The sequence below is a fragment of the Indicator indicator genome, chromosome 15, assembly GCF_027791375.1.
Source record: "Indicator indicator isolate 239-I01 chromosome 15, UM_Iind_1.1, whole genome shotgun sequence".
NCBI lineage: Eukaryota > Metazoa > Chordata > Aves > Piciformes > Indicatoridae > Indicator > Indicator indicator.
In genome coordinates, this window is record NC_072024.1 from 21,349,272 (window position 1) to 21,371,100 (window position 21,829).

The following is a 21,829-nucleotide window of genomic DNA, read 5'->3' on the forward strand; positions in this document are numbered from 1 at the left end:
TGTTTTCTTTAAGTGGTGTTTCCTAAAGGGTTTTGTTTTCTGTGGACGTCCACAGGATTAAGAAATAGCTTATCTTTTATTTAGAAAATCAAAGCAATTAACTGTAGAGAACTCAAGATGGTTTCTGTAGCAGGGGAGCTAGTTGCTTTTGAGTTACTTTTTTCTTTCCTTTAGAACTGTCTGTTTCTGTAGTCCACTAGGGATCGGACACTGGACCAGCAGTGCACTGTCAGTCGGCCTGGATTAGCAATGGTAGCTGGAGCACTTGCAGTGGAATTAATGGTTTCTGTCTTACAGCATCCAGAAGGGTGAGTCATTTCTGGATTGATGTTCCAAAGTTGCTCTCTAAGAAGTAAGATTTATTTAATATGATCTTCTGGGAGAAGGAGAAGGTGGTGCATATTCAATAGGACGATTCTGTAAGGTGTAATATTGCCTGTACTGTAACTTGTAGCTCATATCCACTCTATTAGTGTAATTTAAAGGAGAATTGACTAATCACATCTTTAAACTTTTATCTTTGAAAGTGGCAGTTTTCTCTCTTCAGTTTAACAGTAGAAAAGCAGTGAGAATATTTCAAAAGAAGAAAGTGTTCCTGTTAGTGGATCTTGGTAATTCTCTGCTCGAGAGAGTGAATGTAATGAGAAGCTATCATAATTTTGTTTCACATGAAGGGCTTCAAGATAAGCCAAGTACTGTGTTTGATACAGAAATTACTCTGAAATTCTGCAGCCTGAAATTTAGTCTCATTTTCTGTCTTTAAATCTCTGAAAGAGAGTGAGTTAGGAGTTGGACATGAATATGTTGCAAGGCTTTGATAAAGACTTTTTACACTCCCATGCAGAATCTTGGTTACTCTGAAACAGACTTTCCAGATAGAATCTGGAAAGGAACCTAAACTCTGAGAAGCTTACTGGAAATTTTGACTGTTGACTTATATTGTCTTGTTTTGATTTTCCTTCTTGGATTTCTATCAGTGGTTATGCTGTGGCCAGCAGTAGTGATGATAGAATGAATGAGCCCCCTACTTCTCTTGGACTCGTTCCTCATCAGGTAAATAACTTGTGAGTAAATGCTTTTGTTTAAGAGCTGGGAACTGATAGAAGGCAAACATCACAGACATAACAAAAACATATTCTAAACTGATTCCATTCCCTGACTCTCCAGCCCAAGGTAGATGTGTTCCTGGTGCTGTCTATTCTACTTGTAGAGATGTGATTCCTGCTATCTACTTAAAAGGATTTTGTTTGGAGCAGACAACATGTGAATAAGGCATAGTTTATAGTCTAAATGATCAAACCCCTCCTGCTGCAGAGTAGTGTCAGTACTGTCTCTATTAGCAGAAACAACAGTCTGGAATGTTAAAATTACCTACCAGTACTATCATGTTAGAAACTTTGTTTAGGAATGCACAGCAGTGAAGTTTTCCAGATTCTATGTTATTGACTAGGGGGGTAGAGGAGGAAAGAGAAGTGTTTAGCTGGTTATACCATGACTTTTTATTTTTGACTGAACTTTGCAGCCAGAAAGCTTAAACTCCAGGTGGTGCTGTGCCTCTATTCATGTTTAAATAGTGTTGCATTAAGATAGCTGGGCCACTATTTGTATGCAGAATACTAGTAGTATATACTGAGCATAAATTTACTATGGGTGTTGTTTGAACAGTATTACCCTAGTTAAAGCTGTCTTTTGTCTTTTCATTGAATGTACATGCCCAGTTCATGGAAATGGCTTTCGTAACTATAAAATAATCTGGTTTTTCATCTTCTAGATCCGTGGATTTTTATCAAGATTTGATAATGTTCTTCCAGTCAGCCTGGCATTTGATAAGTGCACAGCCTGCTCAACCAAAGTGAGTCTGAGTTTGTCTGGACATCATTTTTATATGCTGAATGGTTTTGCTCTGGGCATATGTTGGGCTGCTGAGGACTGCTTTGTATTTGACCTTTTTTCTTCTTTGGGGCTTGGAATCTGTGTTTGCAGTTCAGCTGAAGCTCTTTTGTCCTTGTACCCTTCTTTTTTAGCTGCTCTCCAAATTTCCTTGGCATCACCTGTTATCTTTATATAAACATCCTAGTCAGCTAAAGCAACCAAATAGAGATTAGAACCAACACATTTCTGAAGAGTTTATTGACAGATACTGTCAGTATCTTTTAGCTTTGTAGGAATGAATAAAATTGGTATCGTTTCTAGTTGTCATAATTTCTGATGAATAAATAGATCTTTTCAGCTTTCTTGAATTTAGTATCATTACAAATATGCCAAGTTGTCTACATTCTGGTTCACGATACTAAATTAGAACACATAAAGGAACATAAAGAAAAAAATATTACTTCCATAAAACTTCTTTATTGAAAAGACTGCTTCATTTTGGTTCTGGCATTGACAGTCCTGAGTCACCTAATAGATTTACAGCTGTTGCTTGCATCTGAGCTGTGTCTTACCAGAACACTGGGGCAGCCCACTAATGTGTCTGTGTGAAGCTTCCTCTTTGGGCTTGGATTGTTTTCCTGTGCTGTGGCCTTGAAAAGTTTGGGTTTCTTTTATGGCAAGTTTTCTATGGCCACGTAGCTCAAATACTTTAGACTTGAGATATCTCAATGCGAAGATTCTGAGGCTTTGACTCATGATTTCGACTGCTTGGGAATGCCATTAGCTTAGTTCACTTTCTTGATACTTACTGCAAGAAGTTCTTTCCATTCTTATTACTGCACTTGTCCATCTTTCAAAGATCTATCAAAAACTCTTGAGGCACCCTCATGTTATTGAGGACTTGCACAATTTCTTCTTCAGTATTCCTTTTGTTTTTCTAGGCTGTCTGGGTACATTTGACAAATTTTGAAGGACTATTAATGTCCATTTTCTCCTCAAAAGTTGAGACACTAAGCTTAACACTGCTGTTATTTTTAGAAACATTTATCTACCCTCTTGAGTAGCTGAAAGCTCAGCAGTAGCTAAAAACTTTTGATGATGGACCCTGAGAAGTTCAGCTGTTAGACTAAGCCTTTTGCTTTTTCTTTTTTTGATTCCCCATTCAGGGCATACTGATACATAAAAACAATATACATACATCAGTGTAGATAAATGCAGTGCAGGTATCAATTTTTTGTTAGTACATCATTTCCTCTTGGAGGTCATTTTAAGAGAGCCCTGGTTTACATAAACAGGCTTGATGATTTTATAAAAACTGACTTGGATTTCAGCAGCTGTGCTATTCCCAGCGAGATCACTTTTCTTGTGGTTTGGGTATTAAATTCCTTCTGTGCTGAAAAGGTTGCTTCATTGGCACACATCATATTTCCTTACAGTAGAAACACAGCCTTTGTTTACTTTGCTAACTTTCTGTTTATTAGCATAAGAGTCTGTCACCCTGTGTTATCTGGAAATCTGATGCTAATACTTTGAAATGACAAATCCAATTACAATTTAATTGTAATATGTATGTCGCTTCTTGGAGCGTTGGGGGTTTTTGTGCAGCAATTTAGCATAATTTTATCCTGATCTCTGTCAGATTTACTGTAGATTCAAACTTTTAGCACAGGAGAAAAGTGGCTTCTCCATTACAACTGAATTTATTGGTACCTTCATTAATTTTCTTTTTTCTTTTGTCATCATTCTCTTTATTCAGCTTTTGTCACTCTGTCACTCCTAAAACATAAAGCTGATGAATTATGAATTTGTAAAAAATTCCAGTACGTTTTGAAACCATCATCCACTACAGCTGGATGACTTTGGAGAAGCTGCTAATGATCTGCATGCTTAAAGATTAGATTCCATTTCATTTTGACTCCGTCATGACTCCATTTCTCTGTTGGTGAAGCCGAAGAGCCCAGACGTCCAAGCAGCCAGCAATTCCTTACCCAGAATTGTCCCAAACAGGCTGCATGCCAGCAAAGCTTCCCGCAGGCAATTGTTCAGGAATTTTGGGATGGTCACAGAAGGAAACCAATCTATTTTTATTTTGGGCCAAATTTTCCTTCTTTGATTTTTCCCCTCTGTCTTATTCTGGTACTGCACAAGCGTGTGCTGGAATGGAAAGTATCCTCTCTCAGAGCTGAGTATCAGCTCTGAGGAGCAGTGGAAGCTCCTTTGATGCACTTCCTCTTCCATGTCAAACCTGGAGAGTCCAAAGTATAGGTACTTACTCATAGTGACTGCTTTACTTAAGGAGCAAGAATGTTACATCTAATATTTGATGTGTGAATTAAGCTCCCTGTTTACTCTGTAGGGAGCAAAACCGCTAACCAACTTTGGCTATACAGATGACCCCTCTGTTTTTATGTATAGCTCATAGATCTTACCTCTTCCAGAGATCAGGTGTGTCATCCATGTGCTACAATGTTAGCTTATTTTCTTTAAAGATATTTCTTGCCTTCCCCTACTAAAATTGTTATGATGTGTAGCTGGTATTTTGGACCTGATGATCTTAAAGGCCTTTTCCAGCCTAAATGATTCTATGATTATCCACTATCAAGTAATGAAAACCCAAAAAAGGCATATTTCAAGTTCTCTCTCAACTTTCTATTCATTATGCTGAAAAACTGATCTGCTCTAAGTCACTGGTTTTTATCCACTGAGTAATTTTACTGACTTACTTTTTAAGTGGTTTTCAATTTCATGGCATTTCATGAAGAGGTAGACACTAGGGTCAGATGTGAGATTCTAGGTGCTCAGTTACAATTTCTGGTTTGGGTCAAGGTATTTCCCTACCCATGCAGATGTTTTCTCTTTTTAACATCCCAGGAATACATTAAACACTTTTGCTGTGACATTTACTAAGTGCCTGCCTTGTGTAAGTTATGAGTATTTCAGTTTGGAAATCTATCATCATGTATAACAATGGTTTTATTGTTCTCATCTGCTTCCTGCTTTGGGTGCATTTTGACTTTAAATGGTTCTGATCAGTTCTGACAGTAACCTGCACTATTCAGTAACTTCCTGATTATTTTCAGTTGAGATAATTTTGATTCCAGCAAGACCCTTTGTGCTTATCCTAGCTGCATTGAGACAAGACTTGCACATTTGCTTTTTCCCAGTAACAGCATATTGTACAATCTGCCAGTGAAACCACTTTTAATGTCTTTTTGTTACACATTTCTCAGTTCAAGTATTGTGATGATGGTAAATAGAGATGTAGAAATCATGGAGGAAAGAAGGCCTTGGTCTTTCTTGTACTGAAGAAAAGCTAATTCTTGCGTAGCTTCCAGAAATGAGGGAGGAAATGGGGAGAAATGTTTGTCCTGCAAGAATGAACATTGCAAAAATTGAAAAGAATGTTTAAAAAGGGTTATTTCTGTAGCTGGGCTGTAACATTAAGTCCATGTAACTGAGTCCATTTATAACATTCCTTATTTCCTGAATTTACATATGTTAACATTTGACACTTCTATATATAGTGCAGTCTCTGTGTTAATATTGGACAGATTTCATTCAGACTTAAGGAGAGCATCATTAACATACTAGGCATATTTTTAGCATGCTGAGTTAAATGTTATATTTTGCTCTTAAGGCGGTATCAAAATTTGCTTTATGATAACTGACTTACAGAAATGTCACTTTTGGTTTTCTTCTTTGAAAAAAAATGATATTTTAACTTGAGAGATCTGGAGCAGGATTGTCTTGCCCCATAACTCTTGAAATCTCAGGTAGTCTTTATCCCTCTGGATATGAATTTTAAACTGAGTGAGATAATTGAAATATATTTTCAACATTAGTCACAGCAAGGATGGTTTTACTGCAGGTTGCCTGATAGAGGTCCAATTGGTCTTTCTATTCCAAAAATACTGAATTTTTACAATGAAGTCAATAAAAGACAATGTAGATTATCCCAAATGAAAGGGTACTGACAGGAGGAAGCTGTATTGTGTGCTAAGAATGCCACATCACAGGCTAAGAAATGATGGCTATGGTGATGTGATCATTATGATGGAATTTTGCTCTCTTGGAGGAGTGCAGATGTGATCAAACCCACAGAAATTCTAAAAGCAACATTAACTTTAGGTGTTGTCCAGGATTGTAAACAGAGAAAAAAGATGTGGAAGCAGTGGTGTGTTCAGTTCTGTGCACTGGAGAGCATTGGGAGGTGTCTGTACAGACAGGAGGGATAATAATTGAAAAATGGAACTTAAAACCAATAACACTGAAATCTAGGAAGGTGTGAGAGAGCTTGTTATCTCTGTCCTATATCTGAAAAAAAAAAGAAAGAAAAAAAGAAAAAAAACCCAACCAACCAAAACACGCAAAAAACCCAAACAGAATAAACCACACCAAAAAAACCCTCAAAACTGTTAATGAAGTATGTGTAGTTTAGTGGAGAAGTTGTCTTGTTATGCCTTGTTTAGTGCATCACGATGACTGGAAAGCTCATATCTAATCCTCTGTGAAGGCAGCAGTGCTAAATAAACTGCCTTGCACGTAACAGCTCCACAGTGGAGCTTGTAAATGGAAGGGCCATGGGGAACGATGGAACATGTTTATGTTCAATCTGAAATCGTATCCTGGCCTGTGTCAGCAATAGTGTGGCCAGCAGGACTAAGGGCAGTGATTGTGTCCCTGTAGTCCTCTCTGCACCAGTTTTGAGCCCCTCACTGCAAGAAGGACATTGAGGTGCCGGAGTGTCCAAAGAAGTGCAGTGAAGCAGGTAAAGGGTCTAGAGAACAGGTCTTGAGAGGAGCAGCTCAAGGAGCTGGGGTTGTTCAGCCTGGAGAAAAAGAGGCTGATGGGAGACCTCTCTCTCTATAGCTGCTTGAAGGTTGGATCCAGGTAGAGTCAATCACTTCTTCCAAGTAACAAGTTATAGGACAAGAGGAAACACCCTGAAGTTGTGCCAGGGGAGGTTTGGGTTGGACACTGGGAAAAATTTCTTCACTGAAAACGTGGTTAAGCCTTGCAACAGGCTGCCCAGGGCAGCCTTCCATGAAAGTGTTCAAAAAATGTATAGATGTGGTGCTGAGTGACATGATTTAGTGATAGACTTGGATGTGCTGGGTTAATGGTTGGACTTGATGATCTTGGAGACCTTTTCCAGTCGTAACGGTTCTTTGGTTCTACTAAATTGTCAGCCTCACTATACTGGGCAACTGTTCTTCGGCTTGCACGTAACCCTGTAGGCACTTTTGAACAGTCTAACCTTTATTAATTATTTCCACATTTTCACAGGGTCGCATTAATCTGTGTCTTTGAAGAACTGCTTTTCTTTTCTTTGAAACTGGAAAAAAATGGAATTGAATTTTTAAAGATGATCAAGTAACTGAAATTGATAAAATCCAATAAATAAACATGGTGAAAGTGCTGGTGTTCCTCCAGTGCTGTTTTGCATAGGTATTGTTGTACATCCTCTTCTATGAAACAGCATACAAAATACTTTTAAACTAGAGATCTGGATTTAGCAACTACTGAGCAGCTGCAATTTCTGCTTAAGGAAGCAATATTTTGGGGTGCATGGTGTTTGACAGATCATGCTTTAGTGTTGAACTGCTGATGGCAGGGCAAAGCTAGATTGAGTAAATGACCTCATATGCAGTACAGATAGAATAAGTGACTTTGTATGCTTGCTTAAACCAATCCATCAAAGAAGAGCCACTCCAGTCTTTATAGAACCGAATTTATAGACAGCCAAAACAGTATTTAGGTTAAGACAGTCACTTTTCTGTGAGAAGAAAGGTTTGCATGGATGTCTGGGGACGTGACCTTGCTTCACTCTCAGCATTAGGGATTGTCTGTGGAAAACAGATGCTGCTTCTGGACTGTTTCTTCAAGGGAAAAGCAAGATGTGTGCTGTAGGTGGCTGCCCTAATATATGGGTAACAAACAGATTATCCAGCCAGAAATTGTCAGTAACCTCAGATGTGACTGGGAGAAAGAAGGGCTTTCTGCAGCTGCTGTACAGTAGGTAGTGACTAATGCCAGTATGAACTGGAGCCAAAAATGTTGTAAGTGCTGATGAGCTAATCAGCATAAATTTTGGACAGGAAGCAGAACAGGGATAAATAAAGTTGTAAATATCTGTCCAGTGTAAAATGTGGAGTGAGCAAGAGATGGCTGCTAGGTGACTGAAAGACATACCATGTATTAAGAGGTCAGGACAGATGATATAATGATGTTGTCTACTTGAAAACTCCTTTACTCTCAATCTCTAAAATGGAGATGTTTATTTTCTTCTCCTCCTCCTTCTCTTTTTTCCTTTCTTCTTACTTCTATATACTAATGCTTTCAGGGAATGGCTTTCACACACCTGCTGTCCAGTAGAAAGTCCTTAGAAAGCTTGTGATCTGGAGATCCCATTATGTTTAAAATAATTTCTGGGAAATATTTGAGAGAGGCAAGAGCAGCTAAAGCTCCCAGATTTGTCTGTATTGTTGTCCATCAGGTCAGATAGGTTTTGGAGTTTGGATCAATTCAGGGGAAATTATTACTTGTCTGAAACAACCTTGATGTATTTACAAGTTCAGAAGGTCTCCAGGTCTTGAGAACTTAATGTTGGCAAGGTTATACTTAACTGACATCTCTTAAATTGCTAAGACCCCTACTTCTTTCTTTTCATTTTTTTGAGTAAAGGAAGGAATGTAAGCTAAAAAAGCTTGTTGAGCCCTTGCAAGGCCTGTTCTTCGGTAAGCTAATGCTTCATTTTCTACCCATTGCAGTAAAATATCAGCACAAGTCATAACAACAGACAAAACACGCTTGTGTCACTACGTTCCTCCTCTAAATCAAACCAAGATTCTCTCTTAAATTAATTTTCAGCATGTTGTACCTTGATTCGTTAAGGTTTTATATTGATTTGCTTTCAATTTTAATCTGTTACAGGAAGGTGAGGGGAAAATATGTATGCAGAGGGTGTTTTAGTTGTTTGGAGATGAGCCAAAAATGATGCCAGTTTTACCTTGTGCTTTATAACCTTCCAGTGATTTCAGAATAGCCTTCTTCATTGTGCACCTAGAACACAGCACTTTGTTTCATGGTCTAGTTCTTAAAGATTAAGAACTGATGTTTTTAAGTCATGTGTGAACACAGAAGTGTGTGTATGACCAATCATACAGGCATCAGAGATAAGACTTGAGGTATCATTTAAAGCTGGAATGTCTTATGAGTCATTTTTTTGCTCATGGATTGTTGTCAGACTTTTCTGTTCCAATGCTGTAAATTGAGTCACTGAACATGTGAGCTGGACTTTTCTGTCTAGGTTTGTAGCATTCTTCTTCACAGGTGTATTAGAAGATCACTTTGTTTTCTTTACAACCTTTTAGGACCAATTTGTAACAAAAATAGAGAACTTAATTAAGAGATGAGTCTATGGGCTGAGGAGTTCTTAAGCAAGCCAGAATTATTATTCATGATGTCCCTCCATGATCTCTGAGGTTTTCCCCATCTAGGCAATTCTGTGATTATGGTTCTTATGCTAAAAATCTGAACGTTAGTGCTGCCTGTGCAACTGCTGAGAGCCAAGATCCCAATGTGCTTCATTCTTTTATCACCTAGGAGGATACTTCATAGCATTGCAGCCTTTCACTAACCTTCCTGGAAGGAGGTTGCAGTGAGGTGGAGGTTGGTCTCTTCTTCCTAGTATCAGCTGATAGAACAAGAAGTGGCCTGAAATTGTGCCAGGGAGATTAGGAAAAATGTCTTTGCTGCAGGAGTGGTCAGGCGTTGGAACAGGCTGCCCAGGGAAGTGGAGTCACCATCCCTGGAGGTGTTCAAGAAACCTGTAGATATGGTGCTTTGGGGCCTGGTTTAATGGCTATAGTGGTGTTAGTTGATGGTTGAACTCAGTGATCTTAGCGGTCTTGTTCAGAAACAATTCTATGATTTTATGATTCCTGTTCTACTAGTGGATAGGAAGAGTTCAACTGGCAAAACTTTTACATGTCTTCTTTACTTTACAAGCAGCTGTTGAAAATGAAATGCCTCTTTTCAACACACTAATACTCCTAGTGTTTTTCTATTCACTCTGCATTGCCTGAGACAACTGGACACTCAGCAGTGTGCAAAAATATATCTAGACATGCATAATTTCTAAGCAGAATATTGAGTTTTGTGGTTAGTTGGGGGTTTTTTGCTTGTTTTGTTGGTTTTTTTTTAATTACCTTCCCCCCCCCCCCCCCGACTCTGAAATATTTAGTGAAATATCTGTCTCCTTTGGGGGAAAGCAGAGCAGGGTGGGGAAGTGTGCAGGGTTTTTTGAGTGGAAAGTGTTGAAAGCCAGGAGGAGTGTAAAACACAGCACCCTCATTGTTTTGGAGCTAGATTACTCATATATCTTCTTTAGGGTGAGCAGAAAATCTGGTAGCATTAATTTCCTATTTTATTTCCCTTGGAAAGTAAACAAGCTCTGCAGATGCTAACTACTTTGACAACAACAACAACAAAAATAAACCAACCCAATGTAAACGCTGCTAGAAAGTTTTAAAAATAGGTGACAGAAATGAGTCATAAAATGTGAGCCAATTTTACATCAGTGGCCAGGTTCTTGGGATTAGGAGTTTGGGGGTTGTATTTTTACTGTACCCGATATTAACTTTTATGCAATTTTGGAACCAGATTCTCTTTCTGAATGTCTTCCTACCCAGCAATTGAGACTTCTTTGTGAGAAATGCTATTAAGTAGAATATAACACCAAGGCTGCACATCTGTTTCTCATTTCAAAACAAGTTATTTTACTCTAAGCCTCTATTTTTTCCCCTCCTACCAGGAGATTTGAGATGTTTTTCTTTCAGTAAACAGACAAGAATAAAAAATTGCTAATAAAAGGGGTTACTGTGTATCATTTACACTAAAGGCTTTAGCAGCATATTAATGTGTCCCTGTTGTGATAATGTGCAGCCACAGATTCATTTTTTTCAGTTGAAATGCCACCATGTGAAAAGCCAATTGTGCCTCTGGCTCTGTAAAATGGAGACTGGAGCTGAGGTTAGAGCATCAACCTGAGAGGAGATTTACATGTGGCAGGAAAGTGTGGCTTTAACATGTGGATTTTCCTGACAGAACTGCTAACAGAGGCATGCTGCTTCCTAATTCTCCTCCTCAGCTCTGAAAAGTGAGCTGCAGGTGAAAAAAAGAGAATAATTCCTTAATAAATCTGCATTGCTCCAGCTTGCCTTGCCAGGCAGAAGAATGACATCCTTCTAATTCTTTATGCGGCTGCTTTGTGTAATGCTCTGCTTGAGAAAATTAATTACTGTGTAGTCACATGTCATTGAGAGTCTAGATAGTGACACATTTATTCCCAAGAAAAAATCATGAGGGATTTTTTACATCTGCAATCAGATGGTAACTAATTTAAGATCAATAGTACCAAAAATTGTAACATCCCTCAAGTATTTCTCCCCTGTAAAGCCATTATCTGGAGCGATCACATTGGTACCAAGCACCAATGTGTTGGCAGCAAAGAGAATTGTTGAGAACTCAGAAAGCAAACTCATGCCAGCCATGGGACCTTTAGACTCTGCTGGACATGATTAAATAGGAGAAAATTTCCTTTCCATGCAGCAACAAATTGAGAACTTCTTGAATCTGGAAACTTCTTTTTTAGAATAATTTTGCGCCTATCTGATGTCTGGCCTGGCTGTATTCCTGATCACCTACAGAGCAGTCTTGTGTGGTCTCCTGGCAGAGGAGCTTGAGATGAGTTTTATTTTGCATTATTCTTCTTTTAGAGGTCAGTTCACTGGCTACTGAACAAATGCATGTCATGTTACATTCATCAGAGGACAGATATTATTTAACCTGTGTGTAAAGGTTAGATGTGGGAAATTAATGGTGTTTATCCCTTTTGTAGTGCTTATTGCAAAGCTTTAATTAGCTCAATTGGGAAATCCAAGTCCCTGAAAGTGACGAAAACTACCTGAAAGGAGATTGCAGTGAGTTGGGTGTTGGTCTCTTTTCCCTAGTATCAAGTGACAGAATAAGAAGAAATGGCCTGAAATGATGCCAAGGGTGGTTTAGGTTGGATATTAGGAACAATTTCTTTGCTGCAAGAGTGGTCAGGCATTTGAACAGGCTGCCCAGGGAGGAGGTGGTGGAGTCACCATCCCTGGAGGCAGTCAAGAAATGTGTGGACATGGCACTTGGGGACCTGGTTTAATGGCCGTGGTGGTGTTAGGTTGATGGTTGGACTCAATAGTCTTAGAAGTCTTTTCCATCTGAAACAATTCTATAATTCTGTGATTAAATTGCTGCTTATTTTAAAAGTTTCTTTGCAGTATATGCTGCCTTTGATGGTATGACCACAGCTCAGATAGCAAACTGATTGTTTTCCCTTATATGTTGTTTCCTGGGCTGTGTTGCTGGAATTTCTGTTCTAAAACTAGTAAACAGCTTCTGTTCAGGCAGTTGATTCCCATTCTGTAACTGGTGGTTTCAGATTACCACCAGCAAGTAGACTTTCAGATAAAGTTTTCCAGGCTTCTGCAGGTGCTAGTAGAAGAAAAATGTTCTGTATTGTTGTAATTTATGTTTGAAGACCCTGCGCCTATTGTCAGATTTCTTGTCCTAGTCTGAACTGGCTAGTGTAGTGTCATGGAAACTTTCACAGTGTGACATGATGGAGTTTCTGCAGGGGGAAAATAAACTTTGAAATCCTTCCATAACAATAGCAGATTTGGTCATATTAATGACCAACTAGTAGTCAATTTATTTGGTCAACTAATGGCTGGACTTGATGATCTTAAAGGTCTTTTTCAATTGAATTGATTTTTCCACGCAACTTTATAAAACAAAAAAGCTACAGTTCACTAGCTCAAAAAATATTATTTCTCCAAGTCGTGGTTGTGTTATCTTATTTCATTACCACTAATGTTTTACTAATAGTTTAAAAGGTACTAAACGGGTGATGGTCAAGTCTCTTCTCTGGTAATTGGCAAAGGGCACTTGGACTCAAATAAACCTCTTCTAGGTGACTCATCCCAAACTAATGCTGCCTGCTTTGTGTGAGCACATAGGAACTCATAGCCATTGCAGGACATACAGTAAGGTTTAGTATCTCCCTGAGGAAAACCAGGGCAGTCTATACAGAGCTCTTGGGCATACTGACCTAACACTGGCACAGGCTCCCGGGAAAGGTGGTTGAATTCCCATTCCTGGAGGTGTTTAAAAGATGTGGTGCTGAGGGACATGGTTTAGCAGTAGACTTGGTAGAGTTAGAGAATGGTTGGACTCAATGATTTTTTTAAAGGTCTTTTCCAACCAAAATAATTCTGTGATTCTATGAATGTGCTTACTGAGGTAATTTTCACTGGAAATTTTCACTTCAGGCTTGAGTCACAGCTCTTTAGGCACTGAGGATCAAGTCATACTTAGCTGAGCAGCAAAGCATCCAAATTTAAAGGCTATTTGATAGACTTCTATAGTAAGGTTGCCCTTGCTTCCCTGCTGCATATCCCAAGGTATTATACATCTTTTAGCTATCTTCAGCTCTGGGAAGAGACCAAAATACCTTGTTGTTGTTGTCCTTGCATATCTTTGCTATGCTGTAATATTTGAGAGGAAGGCTACATCTTGGTGAGTATACGCTGGGTATTGTTCCAGCATGCTACAAACTATCATCTGCCCTATATCATTAACAAGGCATCTCCTAAGCTGTCTATTGTGGTTCCAACCAATTATAGCAACAGCAAAACACTTGAAAAGGCTGATAGTTTTGAGGAGTGTGCACCAACATGGCTGCAAACACAGTCCAAGTTTTAAGCTGGTGCCTGTGTGCAGTGTTTCAGAGAGCCAGGTGCCAGGGGCTGCTGCACATCTGGGGGTTTATTAGAATTTTGAAATGCAGAGTCGTTGTTAAGTGTAGGTGTGTATTCACAGAGGGAGGGCACCCCATATATTGGGTAATGTTAAGAGGTTACATCTCAAATGGAATCGCAGGATGGTTGGGAAGGATCTCTGGACATCATTGTGTCCAACCCTAGGGCAGGTTTCACGGGAACATGTCCAGGTGGGTTTGGCAAGTCTCCAGAGAAGGAGACTCCACAACCTTTCTGGGCAGCCTGTTCCAGTGCTCTGTTACCCTCACAGGAAAAAAAAAAAGTTTTTCCTTGTGTTGAGGCAGAATTTCCTGTGTTCCAGTTTCTGTCCATTGCCTCTTATCCTATCATTGTTCACCAATGAAAAGAGATTGCCCCATCTTCTTGACACCCACCCTTAAGGTATTTCTAAATATTGATCAGATCCCCTCTCAGCTGTTTCCTCTCCAGGCTAAACAGGCCCCAGGTCTCTCAGCCTTTCCTCACAAGAGAGATATTCTCTTCCCTTTATTATCCTCATAGCTGCTGTTGGACTCTAGTAGTTCCCTGTCTCTCTTAAACTGGGGAGCCCAGAACTGGACACAGATGAGGACTTACTGGGGCTGAGGAGTGAGTGAGAGAGAATGCTGGAGTTTCCACTTCTCTGGACTGTATTGTCAACAGTCAGATGAGTTTGTCTTGGTTTGTTTATTCCAGGAATAAAAAATAACAACAAAACACTACAGAAATGCTCTTAAGCCTTTTTAAAAATCTCCCCTTTTTTTCTTTCTTTCCATTTTCTTGTACAATATCTGATTATTTTTATAGATTGTAGTGCTAATACATAAACCCATGTGTGGCAGAATAAGTCTTTGAATTATGAAGAACGCTCAGCAGATTTAGTAAGAAAACACAAAGTGCAGTTTTCATTTATTTATTTTAGAGGTGTAAGGCTTGGTCAAGAAGGTGGCAAATGCTTCTCATAGTTGTCTTCCTCTTTAAAGTTGTGTTTTAGCTCTTTGATTTTTTTTTTTTTTTTAACCAAAATATGAGGGAGTTGGTTTTGCTTTGTTTTTAACCAAAGTATAAGGGGAGACCTTATTGCTCTCTACAACTACCTGAAAGGAGGTTGTAGACAGGTGGGGGTTGGTCTCTCCTCCCAGGCAACCAGTGACAGAATGAAAGGACACCGTCTCGAGCTGCACCAGGGGAAGTTTAGGCTCGAGGTGAGAAGAAAGTTCTTCACAGAGTAATTGCCATGGAATGTGCTGCCCATGGAGGTGGTGGAGTCACCATACCTGGAGGTGTTCAAAAAAAGAGTGGATGTGGCACTTGGAGCCATGGTTTAGTTGTCAGGAGGTGTTAGATATTTGGGTACTGGGTTGCACTTGATGATCTCTGATGTCTTTTCCAACCTGGTTGATTCTGTGATTCTGTAATTTTGCTGCTTAAATGGACATTTTGCTTTGCTTTTATTGGTAAACTTACAGTTCTGTCAGCTAATTATGAAAGTCTTTTTAAATGAGCTTGAATGCCTGGAGGACTTGCTGTAAAAGTCACTGGATATGTTCTGGGCTGTGCAAGTTCCCACAAAGTAAGTTTTTTTTTTTTTTTTTTGAGATCTTTAGGACCTGTTAAACTAGAAAAGAATAAGGTTGTTGAGAGTAAGGTATGATTTTGGTTAAGCTAGATGAATTCACAATGAAACTATTTCCACCTCCACCTTTTTTCTGCCCCCTGTTGTGGGGGAGCGAGTGGCTTTTTTAAGGGTAGGGTAGCAAGGGTCTTCTCTTTGTTTTTAAACCTTAGAATGAGACTGGTTTGGTTGAGTTGCCTATTTCACAACAGAACCACCTACAGTCATAAGATGAGACTGATTTGGGTAGGAAGGGACCTTTAAAGCTCATCTGGTCCACCCTTCCAGTAGTCAGCAGGGACATCTGCAACTAGAGCAGGCTGCTCAGATCTGGACAACCTGATCTGGAATGGCTCCAGAGATATGGGGCATCTCCCTATATGGAGAATAGGGTCTCACCACCCTCAGTGTAGAAATTGTCTTCTGCCTGGTTGAGTTTAAAACCACGACCCTTGTCACAACAGACCCTGCTAAAGACTCTGTCCCCAGCTTTGTGATTGACCCATTAAATGATCAGTGGTAGAACTCAGAACAAGAATAGGAAAACAGTGGACACTGTTCTTTTTTTTTTTTTTTTTTTGCCACCTGCTTTCACAAAACTTGTAGGATCATGTTTATCTTTGACATTTATCTTCTCTTTCCTCAGTCTCCACCATACCTTGTGGAAATCAGCCTGCCAAATAGTGATTTAAGCTAAAACTGCATGAAATAAAATTCTTTATGGTCAGGGGTTTGTGAGGAGTATAGGCTAAAAACCTTCCTCAATCCTCATAGGAGTCTAGAAGTTTCTCAAAATAAAAGATAAACTGGGATAATTAGAGTAGATAAATAGTGCTTTAAGATACAGGAGTCTCAGAGCTGTGACTCTCTGGAGATTGGAAGGATGTTGCATTTGGACACTGGGTTGGAGAATTTTTCAGTCATTCTCAGTGTGTTTCTTTCCATTAACTGATACACTGGAACAGTCCTTTACTGTGTGTTGTGTAACTCAAGTGCTCCTTTTGTGACTTGCTACTAAGTTGTTTGTTTTTTTTTTTTTTTTTCTCCTTGCCATATCATCTCTCTTTTCCAGGTTTCAACATTTTTAAGGCTATAAAATCTTAAACCTTGCTGTTCTTCTCTCTCCACCACCTTTCTCACTTTAGAAACTGAGCTGCAAGAAATAATCGTTGTTGTCTCTAGAATTTTTACCTGTTTACAATACATAATCATTTTCGGAGTGCTCAGAAAGATTGCACTTTTCTTTTGTGAGCAAAATATGATGGTGTTGAATCACACTATGTGTATTTAATTTTAAATCCTTTTCTCTTTGTTTATTTGACAGGTGCTTGACCAGTATGAACGAGAGGGGTTTAATTTCCTAGCTAAAGTTTTTAATTCTTCACATTCCTTCTTAGAAGACTTGACAGGCCTCACGTTATTACACCAGGAGACACAGGCTGCTGAGGTAAGCAAATAGAGTTTGGATGTTAAGAATAATAAGCAGGCTGGCAGTAAAGGCAGCTTGGTGTCATATTCAGCTGTATGCCAAATGAATCGCTGACAGAATCGAGCAGTGCTCTTTGATTTACAGGGGGATTTAGACAAGCCACGTGCACATTCCACCCAGTGAGATAAGATGTGTCCTCTTAATGTTATAGAGTAAGAAATATTGTTGGATGTGAAAGATCAGTCTTTTTTAAGGCTAGATGATGCATGGTGACAGAAATGTGTAGCACTATTATTCATTTTACTGTTGTCACCTTTTGTGAAATTACAGATGTGTTTTATATAGCAGTTGCCGCTTGACAGTTTGGGGGGGTTCCTGTCTGTCTTGAGGGTGTTTTGCTGGCAGAGTGAGCTGCAGTGTATGCAGGCATCTCAAGTACTCTCTACAGGCACTGATAATAGGTAGCCAGGGTTGCACAGAGCCCAGTATGCACTAAGAACCAGAGGGATTATACAGCTTCCTAGGTGGTTCCCCTTTAATTAATCATGGCTTTGTATATCTCAGTTTTCAAGTATTGCCTTGAAAGAAAACAAGTGACTTGTGTTGTGTAAGGGAATCCATTCTCATTTTAGGTCAATCTAAAGTATAATTACTATGCTGCTTGCTGGATTATAATACAGGCAAAACAATGCTCGTTATTTGTCTAGAGACAAAAGTTGTAATGTAGAATGAAATTGGGTATGTTTTATTTTCATGGGTGGTAACTGCTTAAGAATTGTGATACTGAGTTCATCTTGTAAAAAATGAAACAGGTGTCTTGTTGTATTTTAATAATGGTTGGCATTCCTTACTCCCTCTGCAGATGTCTACAACTGTTCCACATCTGTAATTCAATTTTTTTGCAGTTGTGTCAGATGGATGTCTCTTAAGTTGGCTTTGAGAAGTGATTATTCAGTTACTGTAGCCTGTGTAAATGGTAGAGCTGTTTTTGCAGCTGGAAGTGGCTCAGCAGCGTTGCTTAATAAGGTTTAGGGGGGATGATGATGATTTGGCTCTCAGTTTCATGTTTTAACCTTTTAAAATCATTGGAGCAGATGCTAGAGACATGAAGCCATAAAATACCTGATGCGTTCTTAAATCACTTTTGTGATACCAAGGGAAAAAAATGTATGAGAGGGATACAAGAAAGGAAAACAACTTTTAAAAGGTGCTAGTCATTAAGGAGGAGTTTCTGTGCTCTCTTTGCCATACCTTACTTACAGCCTGGTAAGAAGCGTCTGGGCTTCTAACGGTAGCACTAAATCTAATTACAATTGTCCTAGTTAGTGAGGTAATATTTTACAGATATGAATTAAGAGATTTCTCTTGCAGCTTCAGGACATGCAGGAGTGTTTGTTCATAAAGTCTTAGATACCCTTTACAAAATGTAGAGTCTGGTGGGAGTTCACTGCCATGTAAACTCCAAGTTCAATATAACAAATGGGATGACTGTGCTTTCAAACCTCTTTTGGTTCCACTCAGAGGTTTCTGCAGTGAAATCCTTGCTCATAGGTGCAAAAACTGACATAGAAAAGATTTGCAAAGCTAATGCCTTCAGTTTAGCCCAGCTGTCATAAATCCGGTGACTTCTTGATTGCATCCTGTAGCATTGCTGTATTTTTGTAGAAACTCATCTGTTTCATCAGGGTTAGCAATAAAGTTTGTGTTTATGAATGGCAAGATCTAACAGGCTTGTAATTTGCAGATTTGGGAGCATGCTTGCTTTCTTCAAACAAAAAAAATCAACTCTTCTTTTTGTTATGTTTGGCCACTGTTGACTGAAAATTAGAGGTGGTTCTGTTGTCCTCCACTACCCCCTCAGTGTATAATCTGGGGCAGTTTGTAGGTGAATGAGAGTGTGCTTTTAATATATTTTCTGCTGAGATGTTTTATGTTCAGGTCATTTTTTCACGTGCAGTGCAGCTGGTGCAATTTATATTGCTGAGTTTGAAGAGTGCAAAATGGTTTCTTGGGTTTCTGGCTACTTTTGAGCTCTTGTTGGCAGAATGTGTTCTCTAAAATGGAGGCATTAGATTTGTTAAGATTGGTGCTCTTTAGGTTGATTTAAGATATTCCTGCAACGTGGCATTCTAAAAACTGCAGCTAAAGTGTTGAGAGAAGTTTCATAAGATGTCTGTGGCCTACTTAGGTAATTAGAATATTTGGTGATTCTGTTGAGAAGTTTCTAGCTGTTCTACAGTCAAACTCCTCAAAGAGTTTCCTTTTCTCCTGTTTAGTAAAATTTGACCAGTGCTATTGCTCCACTCTAAAGAAAATACCTGTAAAGTATCTACGGCTGTGCTGTTGACCTAAGTATTAATGCCATCTTGACATACTTTTTAAATGATTGGTAAGAATATAATCATAATTCAATATAAGAATCATCACACAGATGTAGCTGGTGGTTCAAATTTGTTACTAATTGCCAGATTTTTAGTCAATATAGCGCCTATTTATTTAACATGAGATGTGTCAGGAAAATCATAGTCATAAAATGGTTTGGCTTGGAAGGGACCTTAAAGATCATCTAATTCAAATCCCCCCTGCCATGGGTGAGGGCACCTTCCTCTAGACTGGGTTGCTCAAGGCCCCATCCAACCTGGTTTTGGACACTGCCAAGCTTGGAGTCTCCACATCTTCTCTGGACAACCTTTTCCAGTGCTTCAGTACTCTCCTGGGGAGGAATTTCTTCCTAGTGTCTAACCCAAATTGTCTTCTATGAGAAATGTGCCCCATTACTCCCTTAGCATGACAATTTACTCAGTAAATAATAAAATTAGCAAGTGTTTGTATTTTGTCTTGAACTGACAGTAGAGTTCAGGCATCTGCTTTCCCCACATCTGGCTTCAATTTGGGTTCTGTGGAATATTTTTTGTTTTTAATACTGGTAAGATATTTATGTACAGCATCAGTGAGAAACTCTGATGACATGCATGGCTTTGAAGGCCAATAGAAGCTGTGGGAAACTCCCACATCAGTACTTAGACCTTGTTCTCACTGGATACAGATCACTTTGGGAGCTGCCTAGGCTCCTGTCAAATCTGCACTTCTATTTTCCAGATCATTTTGCCTCCTTACCCCTTACCTAAACTTTTTAATTTGACACTCATTCAATGTGTAGTCAGTAGCTAGGCTTAAAATAAAGAGAGCCTCTACATCTCCTGAATTATTCATCAGAAGCTGGAGGTGTTGATTTGGAGGCAGAACAACCAACTGAATGACTCCCTGTTCAGAACTGGGCTGGGCTGTGACTGCTGGTTGCAGATCACCATCCATCTCTACAAGCAGCTGGTTTGCTTGCCACACAAACAGATCTAACCCTGCAAACTGTCTCAGGTTTTGCTAGAGTGTTTAATCTCATCTAAAAATCCCAGCTTTCCTGATCCGCATTTCACTACTGTGTGTTAAAGATCAGTTTTTACTGGTGTGGCACACTTCTGGGACTGAAAAGTGACACATTAATGAAACCCCTAGACAAGGTTATTCAGCAGTTGTGGAAGAACCATTTCCATTTGTAAGATTTTTTTCTAAGAAACTTCTTTAAGGCTACTTGCTTTCTTGTTGCCCTTCCTCTGCAGAAACAACTGCCACTCTTCTTCAGGGCCTGATTAAGTCTTAGCCTTACTTGAACGTGTGTAAGTGCTCTTGAATCCACTGGGAGAGGAGCAGCTATTGAAAGGCATTGATAGAAGGAGCAAAACTAGTGGTCAAGTGAAGTTTCTGCATGAATTCACTCTAGTATGTATAGCTGAGTTTCTGTACAAGGTTTTTCAGCTATTTCCAGGAATATAGATACTTAATTTCTGTGTGTCCCTAACAAAGCCCAAGTGTAAGCATACCTTCTTCCTTTGGATTTCAATTCCTAAATAGCTGGGAATCTTTAGGAAGCTTTACTGTACTTTCTTCTTTTATCAGGATGAAAGAAAATCATAAAATGCATGAAACAAAATATTTTTTCCCCTTTATTTTATGACTGAATCAAGCACAAGAAGTGGTGGAACTCCTGTAGTCTTAAAGGATCATGAAAGAATTTGGGGGAAAATCAAATCTAGGCCAGAGTTAATATTACTGAATGTGATTATAAAGGTCAGGTATTGGTGCTAGCAGGTCATGATGTCTGTTATTTTACTTCAGATTTACTTGGTGTTATAAATATTTCCTGCAAAAACAGCTACTGATGTGTAGATCAAAAATTAATATTAGAGTCTCTTCTGTGGGCTCTTTTTTCTTTGTGTTTTGAATCTGGTGTATTTCAGGATAAATTCACTTTGACAGGCCTGCCCTGGAATCTCTTCCTTAAGAGTTTGAGATTAATCTGTTTCCTTTTGGGAGGTGGATTGTTTTTTTCTTTTTGAGTTTTCTTGATGTGAATTAGTGTCCTCATTTTTCTTTATTCATTGAGCAGTATTTCCAAGATTGTCAAATAATGGTGACTTTTTCCTACCCCAAAATGCCTGTTGACCACAGTCCAGATGAGAAGTGAGTCTTGGATATGGTAGTTTTGAAAACGTGTAAACTTCCAGTGCATTCTGGTTATTGTGTTTTGCTGTTCCATGCCTAAAATAGTTAGTCAGTCTGTCCTCCACACAGTGCTCTGCTGAATCCTTGGTATTTCTGCTGCTGGAATTTTGCCAGGGAGAGGTAATTGTTATATCAACAAAGTTCAAACTGGGTTTTGCATCTTGAGCAATCCCAAGAGTGATCTTTATGCTGATACCTTGTGCTTCTCTTTAAAGAATCCAGAAACATCTGTGAAGTATTTTGTCTAGCTTGTACCAAAACATGATCTCTTTGTCATTCCCCTGATATCTTCAGTCATTATTTGCAGATTTTGGGTTTGGTTTTGTTGTATTTAAATGTTCGCTCAAACTTCTTTTCTCATCCCCTGCCCTTATTATCTCTGCATTTAAAAGAGAATATTTTAGCTGGTTCAAACAGCCTTTCAGTAGTGCTGCTGTCAAATCCTCACATCCCTGTTACAGTAAATCAAGAGATCGTGTATTTCTCTTT

At 39.1% G+C, this 21,829-nt stretch overlaps 1 protein-coding gene across 1 annotated transcript in view; it reads left to right on the forward strand.

The window, feature by feature from the left end:
* ATG7 (autophagy related 7) overlaps positions 1-20,427 on the forward strand; it is a 39,535-nt gene extending 19,108 nt beyond the window's left edge. Inside the window, exons 14-18 of the mRNA XM_054387229.1 lie at positions 193-308; positions 978-1,053; positions 1,772-1,852; positions 16,676-16,798; positions 20,398-20,427. Of these exons, the coding sequence (XP_054243204.1) occupies positions 193-308; positions 978-1,053; positions 1,772-1,852; positions 16,676-16,798; positions 20,398-20,427 (426 nt within the window). The remainder of the gene's footprint in view (positions 1-192; positions 309-977; positions 1,054-1,771; positions 1,853-16,675; positions 16,799-20,397) is intronic.
* Positions 20,428-21,829: the final 1,402 nt, after the last annotated feature.